Genomic DNA, 21,894 nt, shown 5'->3' on the forward strand with positions numbered 1-21,894 from the left:
TTTTTACAAAGCTCTTGAATTATTTCAGTCGTTGTTACATTAATCTCTCTCTGTGTGTATATCACAAGAGAGATTAATCATGAGTGACCGGAAGCCAGTTCGTTCAATCATGATTGTGTCATGGTAGATCTTAAATAGGCTTTTAAAAGGCGTAAGTTAGAAAATGATCTTTCACTGACGCATGTTGTTACCAGAAGCATTGCAAATTTAATAAGTGATAGATGTTAGGATATATCATATTGTCACACTTTGAAACTGCATCAACGGCATTTTTGCATGGAGCTATTGCAAATGGTTTTTCAAATTTCTTATACCACAACTTGAATTCGGTGTTCAAAATTGCTGGATTTGTATAAGGCAAATCACCGGCATAAAATTCACACAACTAATGAAAATCTTCCATTGCACTTACTGTTGGAGCATCTTTTCCATTTGGTAGAAGAGAAAAAAAAATTTTTTTCAAAATGTTGTGGTGCCGAGTGAAACGATCCTGAAGTTGAGTGAATATTTGATCCATAAATGGAATGAAAATAGTTCTCCTGAAATACTCTTCTACAGAATTGGCTGGAACATTGGACCTTAATATTTGTTTTGAGAAGTCCTTGGCTTTTTTAATGTCAATATTAAAATTATTGGCTTTTAAACATGCTTCATCGTAAATATCTTGAAATGAAGACTGGTGTTTCACGAATGGTATTTAATTGAGCCACAACATCATCAACAAAATTTAGGGCAATTAAGAGGTCAATGTCAGATTTTTGCATTATTTTAGACAATGGTAAGGTGCATGCAAAATATTTTTTGCAAGGTAAATAAAGATATTATAAATCTTAAAAGATATTAATATTATAAACAACAAGGACGTCTTGTCTTTTAGGGGTACTGAAGAAATTGTGTACCTTTTCAATTATGCCAATGCAATTTCTTATTTGTCACAGATATAGCATTTCCAAGTGCCAAATTCAAACTATGTGATGCACAATGAACATATAAAGCTTGTCGATATTATTATTACATAACATCTCCAGGTAGTCAAAAGACATATCGAGGAAGGGCAACTACACTACAACTCTCCGTCTTCACCAACCACAACTACAATCATCATCATTATCTACACCAACGCTGTCTACCACCGACCACTACCACTAGTATATTCACAGACAATCACAAACATCCATGCCCACGGTGGGATTCGAACCCGCAGCCTTTTGACTGGAGAGTTGGCCAACCAGGCCAGATATATAGATTAAAAATTAAAACAGTTTTAATTATGAATTTTGAGGTGGACACAAACCCTTGTTTGATAAAATGATATAATTATATTACTATTTACTTTTAATGAGATGGATGAGCTTCTCGACCTTGCAGAGTTGCTGAATATCTGGCTCAATATTGGTCAACTTCAGTTGAAGATCAGCACACACACTAAGACAAATTCTGTATTTTGTTTTTATTTGAAGAAGCAATGAAAATCGTTTCTCGCAAAGATTGGTTGTATAAAACTGCATGACGATTTTCGACTTCTTCAAATAATTCGGGAAATTCACTTCTCAATGAAGGCGAGATCCAGAATCGAGCCCAAACCACAATCATGGAATTGCATTTTAAGCCCACTGCCACTTGAAAGCTCAATTAGCTGCTCTTTTTTCGATAACTAAAGGTCGTTCTCTTGACTGCAAACCTGAAATGGATCGTGAAATCACAGAAATTTCTTATAAAAAGTTATTCAGAAAATGTTTCCAAATTCTGGTTCAGAGTTTTGAGGTGGACACAAACCCTTTCCCAGTGGTTAAATTCTAAACCAATAAGTTTTGGGGCTCTATACAAAATAACCAATTGTATTTACCTTTTGAATACTATCCGGGGAAGCTCCAAACCTTCCCGTCCCTTTCATCACGCATTCGTCATCAGGCTGCTGTTGATATTGACTTTATATACACATTCAAAACTGTAAACAATTGTTGAATAATAACACAATAACGTAGGCATAATTACCGTAAAGGGAGAAAACTCACAAAACAGAAAAATGTTCCTACAAACTAACCAATTGTATTTACCACTGAATGCGATCCACTGGTTGAGTGTCCAGCAAGTCAGCAAATCTTTACTTTCGTTAAGCGTATTAATATTATCGCATTTGCAACTGATGGGAATTCTGTGTTTCTGTGGATTCATTACAGACCTCTTTTCTCTTCAGAAACTACACACAAACTGTCGTTACAAACTTGTTTTGTATTATCACTGTCATCCAAGATATTTTTCTGTTTAAAGAAGGTACCAATGTACTTATCCATAATTGAAATACCATACTTACTCGCATATAACTCTCATCCCTGATTTTACTTTTCGAAAAAAGAAATTAAAAAGTTTCGCATATACCTCGGAAATGAAAAAAAGCTGAAACACATTCAGAGTAGGGCGAAAGTAACTTGCTCCTGCGGTAAACAACACGCCCTCCCCCAATAGCCACTGCAGAGGCAAGAAAAACAAGTACTTTTATTATGTCAGTAAATAAGGTATAAGCAGTCTGTGTAATATATTTCTCAACAAATAGTGCAATTAGAGACAACTGGGATAAAAACAACACTAATTAATAAATCACATGTCCCCTCATACAAAAACTATGCTGTATATATATAGACTCAAGCAAAAAACCATATGTTGCACCAGCATACACAGTATCTAACTAAAAACTATTATTATTAATTAGATTGTATGAGTTCGCTCGGCAGCAATAAAATTCAACCGAAAGTGTTAAAATTCGTAAACGTGTTAAAACTAAACTAATACACACACACACACACACATATATATATATATATATATATATATAGCCTTTTTTCGACCGGTTTCCAAGTTAGTCGATCTACAGGAATAAAAAGGCGTTAGCTGATTTTTTTTTTTTTTTAAATTAATTAATTTATTTTTATATAGTGAATGCTGTTATGGCAGTTTCACATATTATTGGAATTCGATTGAAGAGCGTTAGCATTTTAACTCAATTGTCAGCTTGCTTTTTGCGGTATTTCCAAAAAATATATAAATACTGGAGTTAACTCACAACATGTTTTGTCTAAGTATTACTTAGCACTTCTGAAGATATATTGAGCTTTGGTTGAAGGAGGATAACCTTCAACAATAAAAATCAATAAACAACAAGCAGTTGGTTGAAATGTGGTCATGTGGATAACACATGTTCAAATCTGACAAAATTGTTTTTTACTTCAACCCTCTTTCATTACTCGTCATTCTGCCACTATTTTTTTTTTAAGTATTCATTTTATTTTAATAATTTTTACTTACTTATTCGATTTTAATTTATTTTGTTTGAATAATTAAAATATATAGATTTATTTGATAAATTTAAGCACGGACCATAAATTGAGAAACACTGCTATAGGGTTCTCTCACCTTATGTGACCCCTAATTCATAAGTAGTATAGAAATAGAAGACATGACACAACATAAATAAAAAATGAATTTTAATTAGAAAAAGTGTTTTGGAAAATTTTTGTTTTTTTAACTTTTTTGGGGGGGAGGGGGCAGGGCCCCTTGGCTCCCTCCCTGGGTGCGCCACTGTACAAGGGAACCATACCCTTCTTATTTCTGCATGCCAATCCTCTGTATCATTGCCATAATCTTGTAATGTCCTCACGGTTTTAATAATGTTCTTTTAAATTTCAGGTTATATCACATCACCCCAAATCCTTTATCTCTTTCAAGATATCTCTTGCAGAAGGTGAAGATATCTGCAAGATATCTTTAACAATGTATACTCTGCATTCCATCTCTGACTACTAAATTTTGAAATTCTATACTTTGCAACATTGAACTGGTAATCCTCACTCATTTACCCACTGCCCCAATCTATTCAAGTGCTCTTCTAAAACTGCAACATCTGCACTACTCCTCATAGTTCTTCCCAAGTTTGTATCATCTGCAAACAACTGCACATCCTATTCAAACTTTTCTCAGTATCATTAACACACAAGCTAAACAGTAATGGCCACACAACAGACCTCAGTAGCACACCACTACTACTGAGGTCAGTACCGCAGACCTCTACCCATACACAAGCTGCAAAACTAATAAAGTAGAATATATTATTTAGAATAAATGGAAGAAAAAAAAACAAACTTACACATCGTTTTCTCTCTTATCCTTTTGATATGTCTTCATTTCCTGTGATACTGTTTTTGTTTTTAATCGTATCCATTCAAGGCGAAGATCATCATCAGCTGGGCCCCATTCCGGAGTTGGTCGAAAGGCTCTAGATATCTTCTGAAGTAGAGAAATTATTAACAGAAAAATGAAGTAAAAATATGGATACAAAAATAATTAAGTGTGATCTGTGGTAAAAGAGGATCCTTCATGAACCCCATAAATAATATGTATTTTTAACAAATTCTGTAATGTTCTGTTGCCTATTTTTCACTCTGAAACTACTATAGATATACACTTTTAAAATAGGTCACAACTATTTTAGTAAGGATGACAGGCTGCAAAAGTTAACATTAAATATTTTGAATTAAAAACAAATACATCATGCTCAAACAGAAAACAACTCCATGAAATATTCAAACAAATGTTTGGAACACTTACAAGGGGAGTTCTGATAAACACCTAGAACAAAAATGACAAAGCAATTGATATAACCACAAGAAAGAACATCTTAAAACCCTTTATCCCCCATGTTCATCGAATTGTAATAATTTGTTCTTTTTCTTTTAGAATATATAAGACATAAAATTAATTAAAATTTGTTTTAGGTGTTCAGAACTTTCCAGACCCCCCTCACACATATATTTGTACCCTATAATTTTTATCTTGTTAAGTCTCGGCTCTTTCATTGCAAGTATGCTAGATACTTCTATCACACAAGCAATTATTTTTAATTATAATAACTATTTTTAGAGCTGTTATTTTAATGCTCAGAATTACTGAATTACTAAATGATTACCAAACTTTTTCATATTCTCAAAACTGTGCAGGCTTGTGTTTTGTATATAGATAACACAGACATTAATTATCTATATATTTCTAATTATTTTGACAGAACTATTTTCAACACTGTCATGAGCATAATTTTTTAAATTGATTTTTATGATAATTTCACCTATAAGATTCTACAAGCTTAAAGCATTATTAGCACAGGAGGGATTAGATAAACTAAGGATTAGATAATCTGTAAACGATACTTTAAGAAGCAGGGTGGTGTTTAGTGGTCTCATTTGCCATGCAATGAAAATCATCGAAAATAGCAATAGGCCAACATGCCGATATATATTGCCAGCTAGATGGCTAAGTGGATAGCATCTCCACTTCTCGACCTTAGGCTGTGATGCTGAACCCAGAATGGCAAATTACACATAATTTAGGTGATGATTACCAATATCTAAGTGTGATTTCAAAATTTCAATGATTTCCACTGCCCTGCAGCAGACTTACACTGGGCCCTGTGGTGGTTTTAAATATTATCTTCTTGGTTTGGTCTTTAGCAAGATTCAAAGAGGCAGAGAACTAAAATCATTCCTAACTGGCTGGAGAACATTGTTGAAAATTCATTAGATAGTTGTGTTTCCTTTAAGAAAATCTTTAAAAACAAGATACTTTGATCCCAAAGTATCTTGTGGAACAAATTAAACATATTATTTGGACAGATATTACCTACTTTTGTCTTCTTAGTCTCAGTAACTCCAGTTATATCAAAGTGGTATTTCTTTACTAGCTTTAATTCTTTTCCTTTGATGTTTCTTATGTTAATATTAATAGTGCCTGTCTTCAATTCTGTTAAGGTTGCATTTGTTCAAAAGCCAACTTTTCATGACTGAGTTTGTTTCGATAGCTTTTGACTTTTCCAAGTTATACAAAGTAATCTAGAACACTCAAGAAAAGAACTTGACATATCACTCATATCTTAGTGGAATACTGTAATTTTTGAAAGTAAGGTTAGAAAGATAATGTGTCAACAAAAAAATTGTGAGTATAGCTAGTGGTGTGCCACAGGGCTCAGTGGTTGGTTCTCTATTGTTTAATTTGTATATCAGTAATACAAGAAATGATTTGACATGAAATATTCAGTTGTTTGCTGAGGATGCTAAACTGGGAAGAGCAATATCAAATGAAAGTGATGCAAAAATCCTGCAGGAAGATTTAAACAGACTAGCAGTATGGACAAATATAAATGCTGCTAGTTTAATGTGGCCAAGTGGAAGGTGATGCATGTTGGGAAGAGATCAGAAGCTGTGTACTATACTGATGGGGATGAACTGCAGGAAACTGATGAGGCCAGGGACTTGGATGTGATTGTGAACAGAGAGTTGAAGTTTAGAGGGCATATTGTGAAGATAATCAAAAAAGCACATAACATTACATGGTTGTTTGAAGAACACTCTAACAAGCAGGGATAGAAAGGTTATTGTTCTCCTATATAAGGCTTTATTAGGCCTCATCTGGACTTGTGGTGATGAAGAAGTTGTGGAGAAGATCCAGTGGTATGAAGGCTGCAAAAATTAGCTGATAGATGAAAAAGAGGAGAGACATGATAGAAGCATTTAAGTTATTAAAGGGGTTTTATAGGATAGACACTGAAGACATTTTCTCAGTATATGGCAATAAGTGAGAGAACAAGGGGTCACCAGTGGAAGTTGTGTAAGAGTGCAGTTAGCAAGGGTGTTAGGACTAGGTTTTTTGTTTGGAGGATAGAATGGGTTGCCAGAGGTGGATGCTTCATCAGTTAATGAGTTTAAGGAGAAGTATGACAGATATTGGGTGAACGATGGTTAATGTGTGAATAAATGGATCTCACATGATGAGTATTCTGCTTCCATGGAGATACATATATAATAATAATATTTGCTCAAAACCAATGCTTTACTTTGATGGATGAATAATCATACAGTATAAACAAAAGTTGCAAAATTAAGATTTTGGTTATGAAAAATCTTTCTACATACATGATGGCATGTGAGATTTATTCCACTTTTATTTTAAATATATAGATGCTATCAATTGTGTAAATTAATTTTTTTTTTTCATCATCATCATCATCATCATCAAATTCCTGCCATGTACCCTCAAGGGGTGTACAGGATATGACAGTACTACATGAAAAAATCACATCATTACTAACTTCCTATCTACAATTTTCCTCCAAATCAGTCTGTTACTTGTCAAGACTCCAACATTATCAGATCTTATATTTCTATCATCTAAAGCACTTTGTACCGTATCAATCCACCTATATCTTGGTCTTCCTCTGGGTCGTTTTCCTGTCAACCTGGCAGAGAACACTTGTTTTGCTAATCTTTCCTCTCCCATTCTATTTAAGTGACCATACCATCTGAGATTAGCTCTGCTAACGCATTCCTGGATGCTGACAATGTCAAGTTCTTTCCTAATATCCTCGTTTTTAATATGATATTGCCATTGATGCCATCTGTTCACGCCTCTAATCTTTCTCAGGACTCTCATATCTGCGGTCTCTAGTCTTTGGTCAAGTGTTTTACTTCTGACCCAGCTCTCAGATCCATAAGTTAAAATTGGTTTGAACACTGTCTTGTATACAGCTAATTTAGTGTTCCGACTAATTTCTTTCTTATTCCATATGAATTTATTCAATTGACTTCCCACGATACCAGCTTTGCTGATTCTGTTGTCTATTTCTATATTTAGTTTACCATCTTCAGTAAAAATTGTGCCTAAGTAGCTGAAATGTTTTACTTGTTCCACAGGTTCTCCATTCACAACACAGTTGACATTTTCAATGATTCTGCCTATTTTCATTGTCTTTGTCTTTTTATTGCTGACCTTCATACCATATCTATTACAACAGCTATTCAATTTAGTCAGAGAATCTTGCAGACTTGTAGCGGATTTATTTAGAAGTATAACATCATCCGCATAAAGCAAAGAGCTGACATTAACATCTCCAATTTTGATATCAGGTTTAATACCACATTCCTTCATAATGTGATCCATATAGATAATGAATAACAGAGGGGATAATGTACATCCTTGTCTCACACCAGATTTAACATTAAACCATCTTCCTTTACTTCCTTCAATTCTAACTGCTGACTCACAACTCAGATAAAGACTAAGTATTGCTTGATATAATGCCCCATTGACACCATATAACTGCAGCGTATTGAATAGCTTCTCTCTTGGCACCTTGTCATATGCCTTTTCCAAATCGACAAAACTTAAATACAGATCTTTGTTATATTCCCATGCTTTCTCGACTATTTGTCGTAAAGTGAAGATCTGATCCTGACAGCCTCTATTTGGCCTGAATCCAGCTTGTTCTTCACCAAGCTTTTCTTCCACAATTCTTCTCAGCCGTTTCTCAAGTATACTTGCATAGATCTTGCCAGGAACACTCAGTAGGGAAATACCTCTGTAATTCTCACATTTAGTTTTATTTCCCTTTTTATATATGGGTACTATGAGAGCTCTACTCCAATCATTGGGAATTCGTCCCTCTGTCCAGGCTTTCTGAACTATGCAGTGCAGCCACTGTAAGACTCTTATACCACCATACTTCAGCATTTCTGGTCGAATATCATCTACTCCTGCTGCCTTTCCACATTTCAAGCCTTTGATGGCTTTTTCTACTTCAAGTATGGATATGTATTCCTGACTGCATGCCTGGTCAGTGTTTTTTATCACTGTGCTGTCATCACTGCTTGTTTCATTTAGCAGTTTTTCAAAGTAATTACTCCATACTTCAAGGATATCTTTTTCTCCTGTTTTCATTTCACCTTTATCATCTCTGATTCCTTTTATAGCACTCTTTCCTCCATTCCTAAGCTTCTTCAACAACCTCCAGAATATTTTGCCACCTTCTTGATATTTATTTTCTATATTCTTGCCAAAGTCCTCCCATGACTTTTGTTTAGCTAGTTTTACACACTGTTTAGCTTTCTTACATTTGTCTCTGTATTCTGTAAGAGTAAAAGCTGACTTATTTGACAGGAACTTTTGATATGCTTTCTTCTTTTCCTTCACTGCCTCTTTAACTTCCTGTGTCCACCAGGGAGTTCTGATTTTTTTATCTTTGCACACAACCTCACCACATGCCTCTCTGGCAGAATCAATCAATGTTTCCTTTAGAGTTTGCCACTGAATCTCCAAGGTTTGATTCCTGTTCTCAAACTCTTTCATTTTCTTTTCAATAATATTTCTGTATTTTAGTCTACAGTTCACATCTGAGAGCTGCTCAACTTTTATTCGCTTTAAAACTTTCTTACATGTTATTCTTTTCAATATGAAATTCAATTTTATCCTGCTCAAGACTAAATAGTGATCACTTCCAATTTCAAATCCTCTGTACACTCTGGTGTCCTGCACCAGGGAGAAAACATCACTATCAACAATAACATAGTCAATGAGACTTTTCTTATTCCTAGCCTCTTCTCTCCATGTGAATTTATGCACATTTTAATGTTGGAACATGGTGTTAGTAATAACCAGTCCATGTCCTGAGCAGAAATCCAACAGATATTTGCCATTATTATTAGCTTTGCTCTTTTCTCCAAATTTTCCCAAAATATTTTTGTATGTCTCACAATCATTTCCTACTCTACTATTTAAATCCCCAACAAGGACCAACTTTTCCTTTTTCATTGTGTCAGTTGCTTTTTCTAAAGCCTCAAAAAATACCTCCACTTCTACCTTAGTAGAACCTTCTGTGTGACCATAGGCACAAATAAGTCTCATTGTCCAGTTCCCCATTCATTTTTTTTTTTTGAAGGAAAAAATAGCTTCTACAGGTCAGATCTTAAAATTTAATCAAAAAGGATAAAAATGTTTTGTTAACAAGGCAGGTGCCTAATAATTTAAGCAAATTTAAGAAATATAAGTTTTTATGGTTAGAGGATAGATTAATTAAACTCATGTATAATAATTATTTCATTTAACAATGATGAAGATTTCAATGATTCTGCCATTGATACCATCTGTTAATTCCTCTAATTTTTCTAGGAACTCTCATATCTGTGGTCTCTATAAGGAGTAGAGCAGATGTTGTGGCTCAGTCTATTCATCTACAGAGTCTATTCATGCCCATCTACTCGGTCTATTCAAGTCCTCTTTTCAAGAGGACTTGAATAGACCGAGTAGATGGGCATGAGAGTGGGGTTAACAATGCAATGTTGCAAAGTGTAAGTTTTAAAAATTTGGAAAACAAACATAGAATGTAGAGTATACACTTGGTTGGGATTAATTAGAGTAGGTGAATAAACAAAGAGATCTGGATGTGGACAAGGACATAAATTTAGGGGATATATTGCTAAATTCATGAGGACAGTACAACAGATTCTGACAATGATGTGGACAACAATGACTTGTAAAAGCAAGGACATTATGGTTCCATTATAAGGCATTAATTAGGTTGCATATGGACTACTGTGCATTATTTGGTCACCTGATTTTCTAAAGGATGAAAAGATATCAGAAAGGTTTCTGAGGCAATCAACTAAGCTGATTTTGGTCTCTGGATGAAGAAAGATTGAAAAAATGAAATTTACAGAGCCAGGATAGGAAGAGGAGGTGTGTGCATGTGGAGGGATATGATAGAGACATAGTTAGTATCTTTATATATATATATATATACATATATATTTTATCAGATGAACACGGAGGAGGTCTTTCATAGAAGAGGTCTTCTATGAAAGAAGAGAGTTTTTTGCATGGAGAATGTCATACAATCACCATACTGTATTCTAACACTTCCATTCTTGCTTGAATTCCACTTTGCAGGCATCACTATCTGCCAATAACTATATAATAAAGAATCAGCCATGTACTCAATAGATTAAAACAAGCCCCTCAGATCAATTAGTAATTAATAAAAACACTTCTTGTTCTTTTTCTTGATTTAAGCATCAGCTTGTTGCATCTTCAGTATTTCAATGCAGCCAGTCTGTCAATTAATTTTCTTGTAAGTGGAGGTTTCTGTGGTTTAGAAGTTCACATGGTATATTCTGGTAATTGGACCACATTTTTTTAATAAGCTATATAAAACACAATGAATTAGTAAAAGACCCGACAAGTTTCGTAAGTCATTTGATTTACATCTTCAGGGGTAAAAGGTAACTTAAAGTTTAAAACACAAAGAAAAGAGAAATTATTAGTAATAGTTCATGCTATACAGTTGTAGCCATCTGACTATTCATAAAATTAAAAATCAGAATGCAGATTCAAAGCAGTGCTGAATTTAAACAATGCTGGATGATGAGGCCACGTTCTGTTGTTCACGTTCATAATGTCCGAGGTCTGACTGAGGTATATTTTTTATTAAAGCTGACCAAACTTGGTGGAGAATTAATCCTTGATTTTTATTGCATTGTGTTGGTATTTTAAGCATGTTTGCAGCTTCTTTAAATTTCCTTTATGTAACAGTTTTTTTCTATGTACGACATGTTTGTTTTCTGCCAGAGTACATTGTGGCTGGTGGAAGTGGAACTCATTGCTTTCAAAGATTACCTAAATAATTTGCATAATAATATAAAATTTACTTTAGAACAAGAAGAACTTAGGAAACTGCATTTTCTAGACATTCTATTAGAAGTCAATGAAAAGGATAATAAACTTTCTTTTTCAATATATAGAAAACCCACCAGCACAGGAAGATTTCTTAATGCGGTCTCACACCACCACCCTTTGCAAAAAATAGGTCTAATAAAAACCCTAAGGGACAGAGCATATAACATTTCCAGCACAGAAAAACAGAGAAATGAAGAATTAGAATATCTAACACAGATCTTTCAAAAGAATGGTTACGAAACCAAGACTATCGAAAAAATCCTCCACACACCTCCTACAGGCATCTCACAGAAACAAGATTTCAAAAACGCCATCATGTTTCCATATATCAAGAATGTTATAGACAAGATGGCTAAACTACTAAACAAACATAACATCAAAGTAGCCTTTCTGTCGCTGGAAAAAATTGCAAGATTTCTATATCCCCCAAAACCTCCACATCATCCTTTAAAAAAACCAGGTGTTTATAAAATTTATTGTTCTTGCAGCATCTGCTACGTAGGACAGACAGGAAGATCTGGGGAAATACGCATGAACGAACACCAAAAGGATGTACAAAACAGAAGAGAACACAATCAGGTCTAGCTTTCCATACCACTTCCACCGGCCACAATGTACTCTGGCAGAAAAAAAACATGTCGTACATAGAAAAAAACTGTTACATAAGGAAATTTAAACAAGCTGCAGACATGCTTAAAATACCAACACAATGCAATAAAAATCAAGGATTAATTCTTCACCAAGTTTGGTCAGCTTTAATAAAAAATATACCTCAGTCAGACCTTGGACATTATGAATGTGAACAACAGAACGTGGCATCATCCAGCATTGTTTAAATTCAGCACTGCTTTGAATTTACATTCTAATTTTTAATTTTATGAATAGTCAGACGGCTATAACTGTATAGCATGAACTATTACTAATAATTTCTCTTTTTTTTGTGTTTTAAACTTTAAGTTACCTTTTACCCCTGAAGATGTACGTCAAACGACTTACGAAACTTGTCGTTTCTTTTACTAATTCATTGTGTTTTATATAGCTTATTAAAAAATGTGGTCGAATTACTGGAATATACCATGGGAATTAATTTTCTGGTCTACCAACTAGTCCTTTCATATTTTGTTTCCAGTCTCTGGCTAGTTTAACTATTCTGTTTTGGGTCCATCCAATGAATATGTTGATTCCATTCCAATCTTCTCTTTTTTATCAATTCATTTATGGGTTGCAACTGGATTCTTCATAAATCTTTTTATTTTTAATTCTATCAAATTTTGTTTTATTAACTATTAATGATTTTGCATGTTGTATTTAGCTGTTGTATTGTTGATATTTCTATTCTTGTTTCACGTGCATACATTAATATTGGTTGAACTACTGATTTATGTATTCTTGCTTTTGTTACTTTTTTTGGATCTTTATTTTTTCATACAGTTGAATTTAAACATGTTGATATTTTATCAGCCTTCAGGGAGTGTTCTTTTTACTTCATCCTGTGTTATATTTTCACTATTCACAGTTATTCCTAGGCATTTAAATTTCATTACTCGTTCCAGTATTTTTCCATTTAGTGGTAATTTACATCTGATTGGTTATTTTGCAGTTATCATTGTTTTTGAGTTCTTTGTTGATACATGCATGTTAAAACTGCTGCATACTGTTGGGGTTTTAATAATTGCTTTTGGAGACATCTTCATTTTCTGCAAGTAATGCTACATAATCTGCATATCCATATCCGTTTAATTTCTGTTTCGTAAATTCTGTTATTATTAAATTCATGATTATGTTAAATAAACATTGATATTAAAAGAGTGTTCAGCTGAACTAGCTATTCCTTTGAACAGACTGTTTAAAATGTGTATCATAATAGGGAAGATTCCAAAGGAATGGAAAGAATGTATGGTAATTCCATTGCACAATGGTGATGTAAAGACTGATATCCAACTATCAACCAATTAGTATCTCAGGAGTGGTGGTGAAGATTTTGGAAAATTGGTTGGGGCTCGCATTCAGAAATGGGTTGAATCTCTACTTTGCAATGAGTAACATGGGTTTACTAAGGGAAGGTCATGTTGGTATTATAGAATGTGAGCAACTTGCTCACATTCTATAACAATGTTACCATTGAACTAGACAAGGGGGAATGGATATACCATGATACTTTTTGGATTTTGCTAAGGCTTTTGACAGAGTACAGCATGGTAGACTGTTGCATAAATTGGAGAATATGGGTTTGGATTATAGAATATTAGCTTGGATGGAGGATGGCTAACTGACAGATATCAAAAAGTGGTATATGAGAGTTGTGAGTCTGCATGATTTAAGGTAACCAGTGGTGTACACTGGTTAACAAGGATCAGTGCTTGGACCACTGTTATTCAATTTGTACGTTAACGATATTGGGAAGGATTTGACAAGTGACATATAGCTATTTGTTGATGATGCAAAGATAGGTAGGGTAATCAGGAATTCTGCTGATATGCAGTACTTGCAGAATGATTTGAATAGGCTGGAAATGTGGGCTTGGGAAAATCGATGTCAGTTCGATATCAGTAAATGTAAAGTCATTCACTTTGGCATGATATATGGTAGGATTATGCTAGAAGAAACTGATGAAGCTAGGGATCTTGGAATGTTAGTAGATAGGAAGTTGAAGTTCAGAGGCCATGTAGTAAAGATTGCAAGTACAACTCAAAAGCTAATTGCAATGCTGAAATGAACGTTCAAATGCAAAGATAAAGATGTCATTTTGCCTCTTTATAACGCCTTGATAAGACATCATTTGAACTACTCTGTGCAGGTCTGATGTCTGGTTTCTGTTGTGATTCTGATATAGTGGAGAGAGTGTTAAAAATGATATCAGGATTGTGGAATACTGATTAAAGACAGATTGAGAAATTGTAGACTGCAGACACTAGCAAACAGGAGAAAGGGGAGGAGTGATATGATTAAGAATTACAAACTTCTGAAAGGATCATACAGGATTTCAGTTGATGTAATTTTTCAATTTATGGAGGATGGGGAAAAGACAAGAGGGCATCCTTGGAAACTGAGAATTTTTCTAGATTTTTCTCTCACAGGGTGGTGCATGATTGGAATGGACTGCCATTGGATGTTGTGAGTGCAAGTAGTGTGAATGAATTCAAGAATAAGTATGACAGCTGGTGTGTGTAGTATGTGGCCTTCCCCAAAGAGTCCCTGGCTCTCTGGGGGTCTCTCTCTTAATAATAATAATAATAATTTATCAAGGTGTTTCATGCTCATTAGGGTGAAATCATGAGAAGCTGAAGTGTATGGAAAACAGGAAAGGATGGCTTAATTGTGAGCAAACAGAAAGTATATGAGGAAATATATATGCTTGATTCAATAAGGTAATAGGATTTGATGACATATCACTATGTATTAAGGGAATGTTCCAGGGAGTTAGCAGTAGCAATATCATCCCTGTTTAATAAGTGTCTTACAGCAAAGGACCCAAGAGAGTGGAAAGAAGGTAAAATTGTTTTGCTGCATAAAGTTGGTGATAAGGTTTTGGAGAGATAGTGAGAACTAGGTTACAGAAATGAGTAAATAACAGCAGTTGTCTCTGTGATCGTCAGCATGGAAGATTATTTTTTAGCAACTTATGTCATTATATAACTGATATTGGGTTTTATTAGGCCATACTATTACAGATGATTATAATGGCTAATTTCACTACATATGCTAGTGCCTTCTTCTGCACTAGGAAGAACAAAAAACAATAAAGGGGTCAACATAAACCATTACATAACTAAAAAACAGAGCTTGTAGAAACTGTTGCACAAAAGGAAAGATGACATGGTCAGTCATTGTTCAGCAAGTATGCACAATAATTGGTAGAAAAATTAAAGCCTGATGCAGAAAGATCTGATAAGTAACTTGCAAATATCACATACAATCATTCCATGGCCTGATGAGTTAAGAGCTGTAGCGCAGTTAGAAGAATAGCAGAACATTGCACCTGTTGATTGGAAAAGACCTGGGTTCGATTCTCGTCGTGACGAGGAAAATCCTTATATGGGCTTTTTCAGTTGAAGGTGAGTTAGCCGATCTCATACGGTGATAGCAGGATTTTTTCCTCCCAGAAACTTGGGTTTTTCATCTCGCGTATGGACAAATCAGCCTTCAGAACACATGCAATTTACAGACAAAAAAACACTGTTGTTGGTGATGATGGGCAATTGATGGTGTTGATGGTAGTAATGTTGTAGTTGGAGAATTAAGTAGTAGTGGAGTGGATGAGATGTGTTTAGCGAAGTAGAGTAGTGTGCCTTCTCACTATGAGTCCTTGACTCCCTGGAGGCATCAAGTAATAATAATAATAATAATAATAATACCTTGAGAATGGATAACTATCATACATTCTTTGATGTTGCAGGTATTGAATTGTACTCTACATAAGACAGAGAGCTCTTGTCCCATTCAATATTATAATGAGTGATTGAGAAGTGGAAAACTTGCCCTGTTGTTATTCATGTCTCCAATATGTTCCTTTTGTCTTATTTCCAAACTTCAAGATGTTTGCCTTATGTAAGAAAGGCTGAATTAACTTGGGATATTATAAACTCCAGGATGTTTGTTGAAAAGGTTGTGGTCTTTACGTGAATGTAATAAAGTTTGTATAGTCACAATGGGTTTGAAAGCCACTCTTATGTCATGAAATTTTAGGAGATCTGTGATTCTGAGAGAAAGTCTACCAGTATAAGAGATGTACCAGTGTAAGAGTAACAAATGTCAAGAATTTGTTGTGGAGCAGGAGGAGATAACTGTATTCTTTGTGCCATTTTCTTAGAATATTAAGTTTACATTATTGTTAATCTCCAATAACAATTTTCCTACAAATTAGTCTATTACTTGTGAGCAATTCAATATTGTCATATATAACATTTCATACTTCTAAGGTACTTCTGACTGAATCAATCCACCTAGACCTTGATTCTCCTCATGATGAATGATGAATTTTCTAGTATGGTTCATTTAACAGTCTTTCAAAGTAATTACTCCAGACATCTAGGATATCCTTATCTTTGGTTTTTTGTGTTGCCTTTATCATCTTTGATTCATTTTAAAGTACTCTTTCCTCCATTTCTAAGCTTTTTCAATAGCCTCCAGAACATTTTGCCATCTTGCTGATATTTATTTTCTATATTCTTTCCAATGTCTTCCCATGAATTTTGTTTACCTACTTTTACACATAGCTCTCTTACATTTTTCTCTGTATTCTTTTAGCCCATCTGCCAACTTATTTGCTAGGAACTTTTGGCATGCTTTCTTCTTTTCCAGAATTGCTTCTTTAACTTCTTGGGTCCAACAGGGGAGGAAGAGCTGAAAGACATGCATTCTTATTTTTCTATCCTTACAGACAACTTCTCCACATACCTCCCTAGATGAATCAATTAATGTCTTCTTCAAAGTTTACCACTGAGACTCCAAGGTTTGGTTCTTGTTTTCAAACTGTTTCAAATTTACTTCAATAACTTTTGTATACAAGAGTCTACAGGTTACCTGTAAAAGCTACTCAACTTTAATTTGCTTTAAAATTCTCACACTTATCAATAACATCCATTTTTTTCCTGCTTAGCACTAAGTAATGGTTGCTTCCAATTTCAAATCTGCTATCCACTCTTGTATCTTGAACCAGCATAAAGATATCTTCATTAATAATGATGTAGTCAATGAGGCTTTTCTTATTTCTTGCATCTTCTCTGCACATTAACTTATACACATCTTCATGTTGGAACATTGTGTTAGTGATGACAAGTCCATGTCCTGAGCAGAAATCAAGGAAATACTTACCATTATTATTAACTTTTCCCCTTTTCTTCAAAATTTCCCAAAACATTTCTATGTGCCTAGTAGGATTCATTTCCTACTCTGCTGTTTAGATCTCCAACAAGGACCACTTTTTCCATTTTTTTGTCAGCTACCTGTTCTAATTCTTTCACTTCTTCCTTAGAAGAACCTTCTGTGGGGCCATAAGCACAAATAAGTTTCATTATCCATTTCCTTATCACTCTACTTGGCGCTAGGGTTGCTGAAGCACATGGTGGGTGATTTGAGCTGTGGTTAAAAAAAGTGTTTTTTTAAATGGTGTATAGTGTGAATTTTTTGTGAATCATGCTACATTTTTTCTCAGTAACACAAGTTTTCTTTAGGAGTTTTGTTGTTATACGAGGTGGTATCAAAAAGTTTCAAGACTAGTTTTGTAACATGCCAACAGTTGATATTCCCTGTGACTGTGCGTGCAATTACAGGGAGAACAGACCTTCATAAGTCAGTGTGACAAAAGACACCAGTTGCTCAGCTCCCTGTGTACATTGGGAGCTGAGCAACTGGTGCTATTCTGACCATGTGTGTTACCACGTCTGCGATTTCATCATGGACAGCAAGTTAGAACAAAGAGCGAACGTGAAATTGTGCATGAAGCTGGGCAAATCTGCCACAGAGACATTTGACATGATTTTGAAAGTTTACAGCGTATAGTATGGAACTGCAATGAGTTGTTCAAGGTGGTTTGAGTGGCACGCACTTCTAGAGGGGAAGAACATCACTGGAAGACAACGAGAGATCAGGAAGACCTTCAACAAGCTCAATCCCCAAAAATATCGAAACCATTCAGCAACTTGTGCATGAGGATCGTCAGAGAACACCCCACAACATGTGTCATATGGAACAGTCCAGGCAATCCTCACGTGTGATTTGAACATGCGCCGTGTTGCTGCCTCCTTGAAACACCTGTATAGTTCAACCTTTATATCAATGACATTGTCAATGGATTGCAAGGGGATATTCAGTTGTTTGCAGATGATGTGAAGATGGGAAGGGTTATCAGTAATAATGCAGATGTGGCAGCCCTGCAAGAGGATTTGAATAAACTAGACAGATGGGCAAATGAATGGGGTGTCGGTTTAATGCAGCAAAATGTAAAGTCTTGAAGTTTGGGAACCATCGATGGGAGGATGCATACTCGATTGGAGGAGCTATACTGGAGGATGTAGGGAAGACAAGTGATCTGGGGATGATGATTGATAGAAAATTGAAATTCAGGGAGCATATTGTGTGGTAAAGGTAACCCAGAGGACTGCTGCAATACTGAGGACACTGTCCTGCAGAGATAAAAGAGTTATCATTCCGTTTTATAAGACCCTGATCAGACCACACTTAGACTATTGTTCTCAGATTTGGTCCCCAGGATTTGAAGGGAATAAATTAACTGTGGAAATGGTACAGAGGCGGATAACAAAGATGGTTTCAGGACTGTACAATGTCAATTACGAGAATCAACCGAGGAAACGTGGACTGCAGAGTTTGGTCGATAGAAGAAGGAGAGGTGATATGATCGAGACTTTTAAACTGTTGAGAGGCAGTTACAGGGTAGACATTGGGGGAGTTATTTCACTTGGTCAAACAGCGGGAAGGAATGATGACAAGGGGCCATCCCTGGAAGATACGAAAGGAGGCTGTGAGCAAGAGGGTGAGAAGTGGTTTCTTTGCATGGAGGGTGGTTGAACCGTGGAATGCATTACCTGAGAGAGTGGTCAGAGCAGGAACGATGAATGGGTTCAAGGAGTGGTATCACAAACTTTGTGTTTCCTAAAAAGCATCTCCCACGATGAGTCTTTTAACCTAGGCCATGGAAGCCTAGATAATAATAATAATAATAATAATAAACTGCCTTCCAATGAAGAAGTTTATCTTCATGTTTGGTGTTGAATGCTATCTCTATTCCTTCCTTTTCTTGATCATTATTTCTTGACTATAATAACCTATAATTATTATTTAGTAATATTAAATTTGATTCCCCCCCCTCTTTGTCTCAGTAATGCCAATATTTTAATGTGGTAATTTTCCAATTTTCTGCAAATTCAATTTCCTTTCCATTAATACTCCTTATATTGATAATTCCTATCTTTATTTCTTTTGACAATGGGTTTCTTCTTCTTCTTCTTCCAGATACTGAGTTTTTTCCAGTAGCTGATTGTTCACTGCTCTCCCTGGTTCCCTAATGAAAACAGCAGGGGTCCTTGTTTAACTGGGCTATGGCTCAGCTGGCAACATGATTTCCTATTTTTCAATTTTGAGATGACAGATTCTATTAAGTTATTATTTATTTCAATATCATCTGTAGTTTCTGATTGTAGTGTTTCAGGCATCTTTTATTTCTTCTTTGCCTTCATATAATTCAATAAAATAGTTTTTCCATTGTCTCTTTCTATGACTGGTATATTTATGTATTCACAAATTGCTTTCCTTTGATTTTGGATCATTCTATATAATTGTTTCTGTGCTAAAAGTCATATTCCAGTTGTTCAGAATAATCTTCCAAATATATCTACTTTATGAGTAAGTCTTATTTTGTTATTTGTTTCATTCTTTATATATTTATATTCTTTATATTTGGCTATATTAGTTTTATCTTGTAAATGTTTATTAAATGCAGCTTTTCTCCCCCCCCCCCCCCTAGTGTATTTATTTCTTCAGTATACCCAGGAGTCCATCTTGTTTTGTATTTTCCAATTTTTTTCTGTCCAAGTGCTTAATATTCATTTTGAATTTTTCCCAACAAGAATCAATATCATCTTCATTACTGATAACATGTTTTTTTTTTTTGTTTGTTTGTTTTTTTGTTTTAAATAGCTCTTTTAGCCTATTTTGTTAGAGTATTCTTACACTAGTTTGTAATAATTCAACCTTAGCTTTATATCCTTGTATTTCTTTATTTTCCTTTTTCACTTTATTTATATTTTCTTGGAATCTAAATTTTCCCCATCGATAGTCCAAAATCACTTCACATGCCTGCAGATGTTATAACTCTAATATCAGATTTTACTGTTCTATTTGTTATGTAATCTTTGGTAAACATTTCTCCTTTGTTATTTTTACAAGATATTTTGTGTTGAATCTTTGATATGTGCCTGGTATTACACTGTTTCTCATGCATTTATGTTTCCTGCCAGTATTTATTAATTCAACTAGTGATTTTTTTTTTCTTTTTACAGTTTTCAGTAGTGTTTCATAAAATTCTTCAATTTCTATTTTCAGTTTTCCTTCTTCAGGGCTATAGGCACTGATTATATTTGGAGTTATATTTTGCAATTTTATTTTTATTCTCACTATTCATTCAGATATGTATTCCCATTCTTTGATTTCATTTTGAAAATCCTCATGTATTATTATTCCTACATTTGCTTTAGCTCTCTTTTTTCTCTACTCTACTGAAAAAAATGTGCTAGTTATTTTTATACATTCCCTTACCTTTCTTTTTTGTTTCTGATATGCAAGCTATTTTTATGTTTTGCTCATCCAATTATTATTATTATTATTATTATTATTAAACAAGACCTCATGGAGTCAAAGACTCATCTGGGAGGTCCTTTTATCACACACACATCTAATCATACCGTGTCTTAAACACACTCAAACTCCTTGCAGACACCACACTCTCAGGTAAGGCATTCCAATCATTCACAATTCTGCACGAAAAAAACCTGCCTCTCACTCCCCTACTCACACCCTCTTTATACAGTTTCCAGGGATGACCTCTGGTTCTCCCCTGATCTCCCACTATTCTCTGTAGAACTTCTCCACCATTGATCTTATAACAACTCCTTACCAACTTGTAGGTCTCTATCATATCTCCCCTCTTCCTTCTCTCCACCAGACTCTGCAAATTACATCTTCTCAATCTTTCCTCATACTCAACATTCCAGAGGTCAGAAATTACCTTAGTCAGTTGCCTTTGAACCCTTTCCAACATCTCTTCATCCTTTTGAAAACCCAGTGACCAAATCTGGGCACAACAGTCCATGTGTGGCCTAATCAGAGCCTCATACAATGGAACAAGAATCTCCCTACTTCTACACATCAGTGTCCTCCGCATCATTCCCAGAAGTCTTTGTGTTGTCTTCACAATTTTGGTGATGTGTCCCCTAAATTTTAGATCCTTATCCACTATCAGCTCCAGATCTCTTATTTCCTCTACTTCTAACAATATATTCTCACCAAGCATAAATTCTGCATCCCATCTTTGTTTTCCAAATTTTAAAACCTTACATTTTGCAACATTGAACTCACATCCCCATTTGCTTGCCCAATCACTCAATTTATTCAAGTCTTCTTGCAAGGCCACAACATCATCACTACTCTTTATGGTTCGTCCCAACTTTGCATCATCTGCAAACAACTGAATATCTCCATCCAAATTCTTCAATTGATTCTTCTTGTTTCGTTTCAAGAATTAATGTTCCAACTTTCAATCCTAAATGCGTTTGATTTCCAATTGCCTTTTGCATTGTTCTTTCTTGGTCAGATCTGTCTGTACAGTCCAGC

The 21,894-nt window shown here is 34.9% G+C and overlaps 1 protein-coding gene across 1 annotated transcript in view; it reads right to left on the bottom strand.

Moving 5' to 3' along the window:
* The window catches only part of LOC150095293 (uncharacterized), a 590,931-nt gene that overhangs the window by 1,985 nt on the left and 567,052 nt on the right, over positions 1-21,894 (bottom strand). The window contains exon 30 of the mRNA XM_090410639.1: positions 4,142-4,281. Within this exon, the coding sequence (XP_090266765.1) occupies positions 4,142-4,281 (140 nt within the window). The remainder of the gene's footprint in view (positions 1-4,141; positions 4,282-21,894) is intronic.

The sequence above is a fragment of the Typopeltis vanoorti genome, chromosome 20 (genome assembly GCF_054136105.1).
Source record: "Typopeltis vanoorti isolate ZY-2024b chromosome 20, IOZ_Tvanoo_1.0, whole genome shotgun sequence".
NCBI lineage: Eukaryota > Metazoa > Arthropoda > Arachnida > Uropygi > Thelyphonidae > Typopeltis > Typopeltis vanoorti.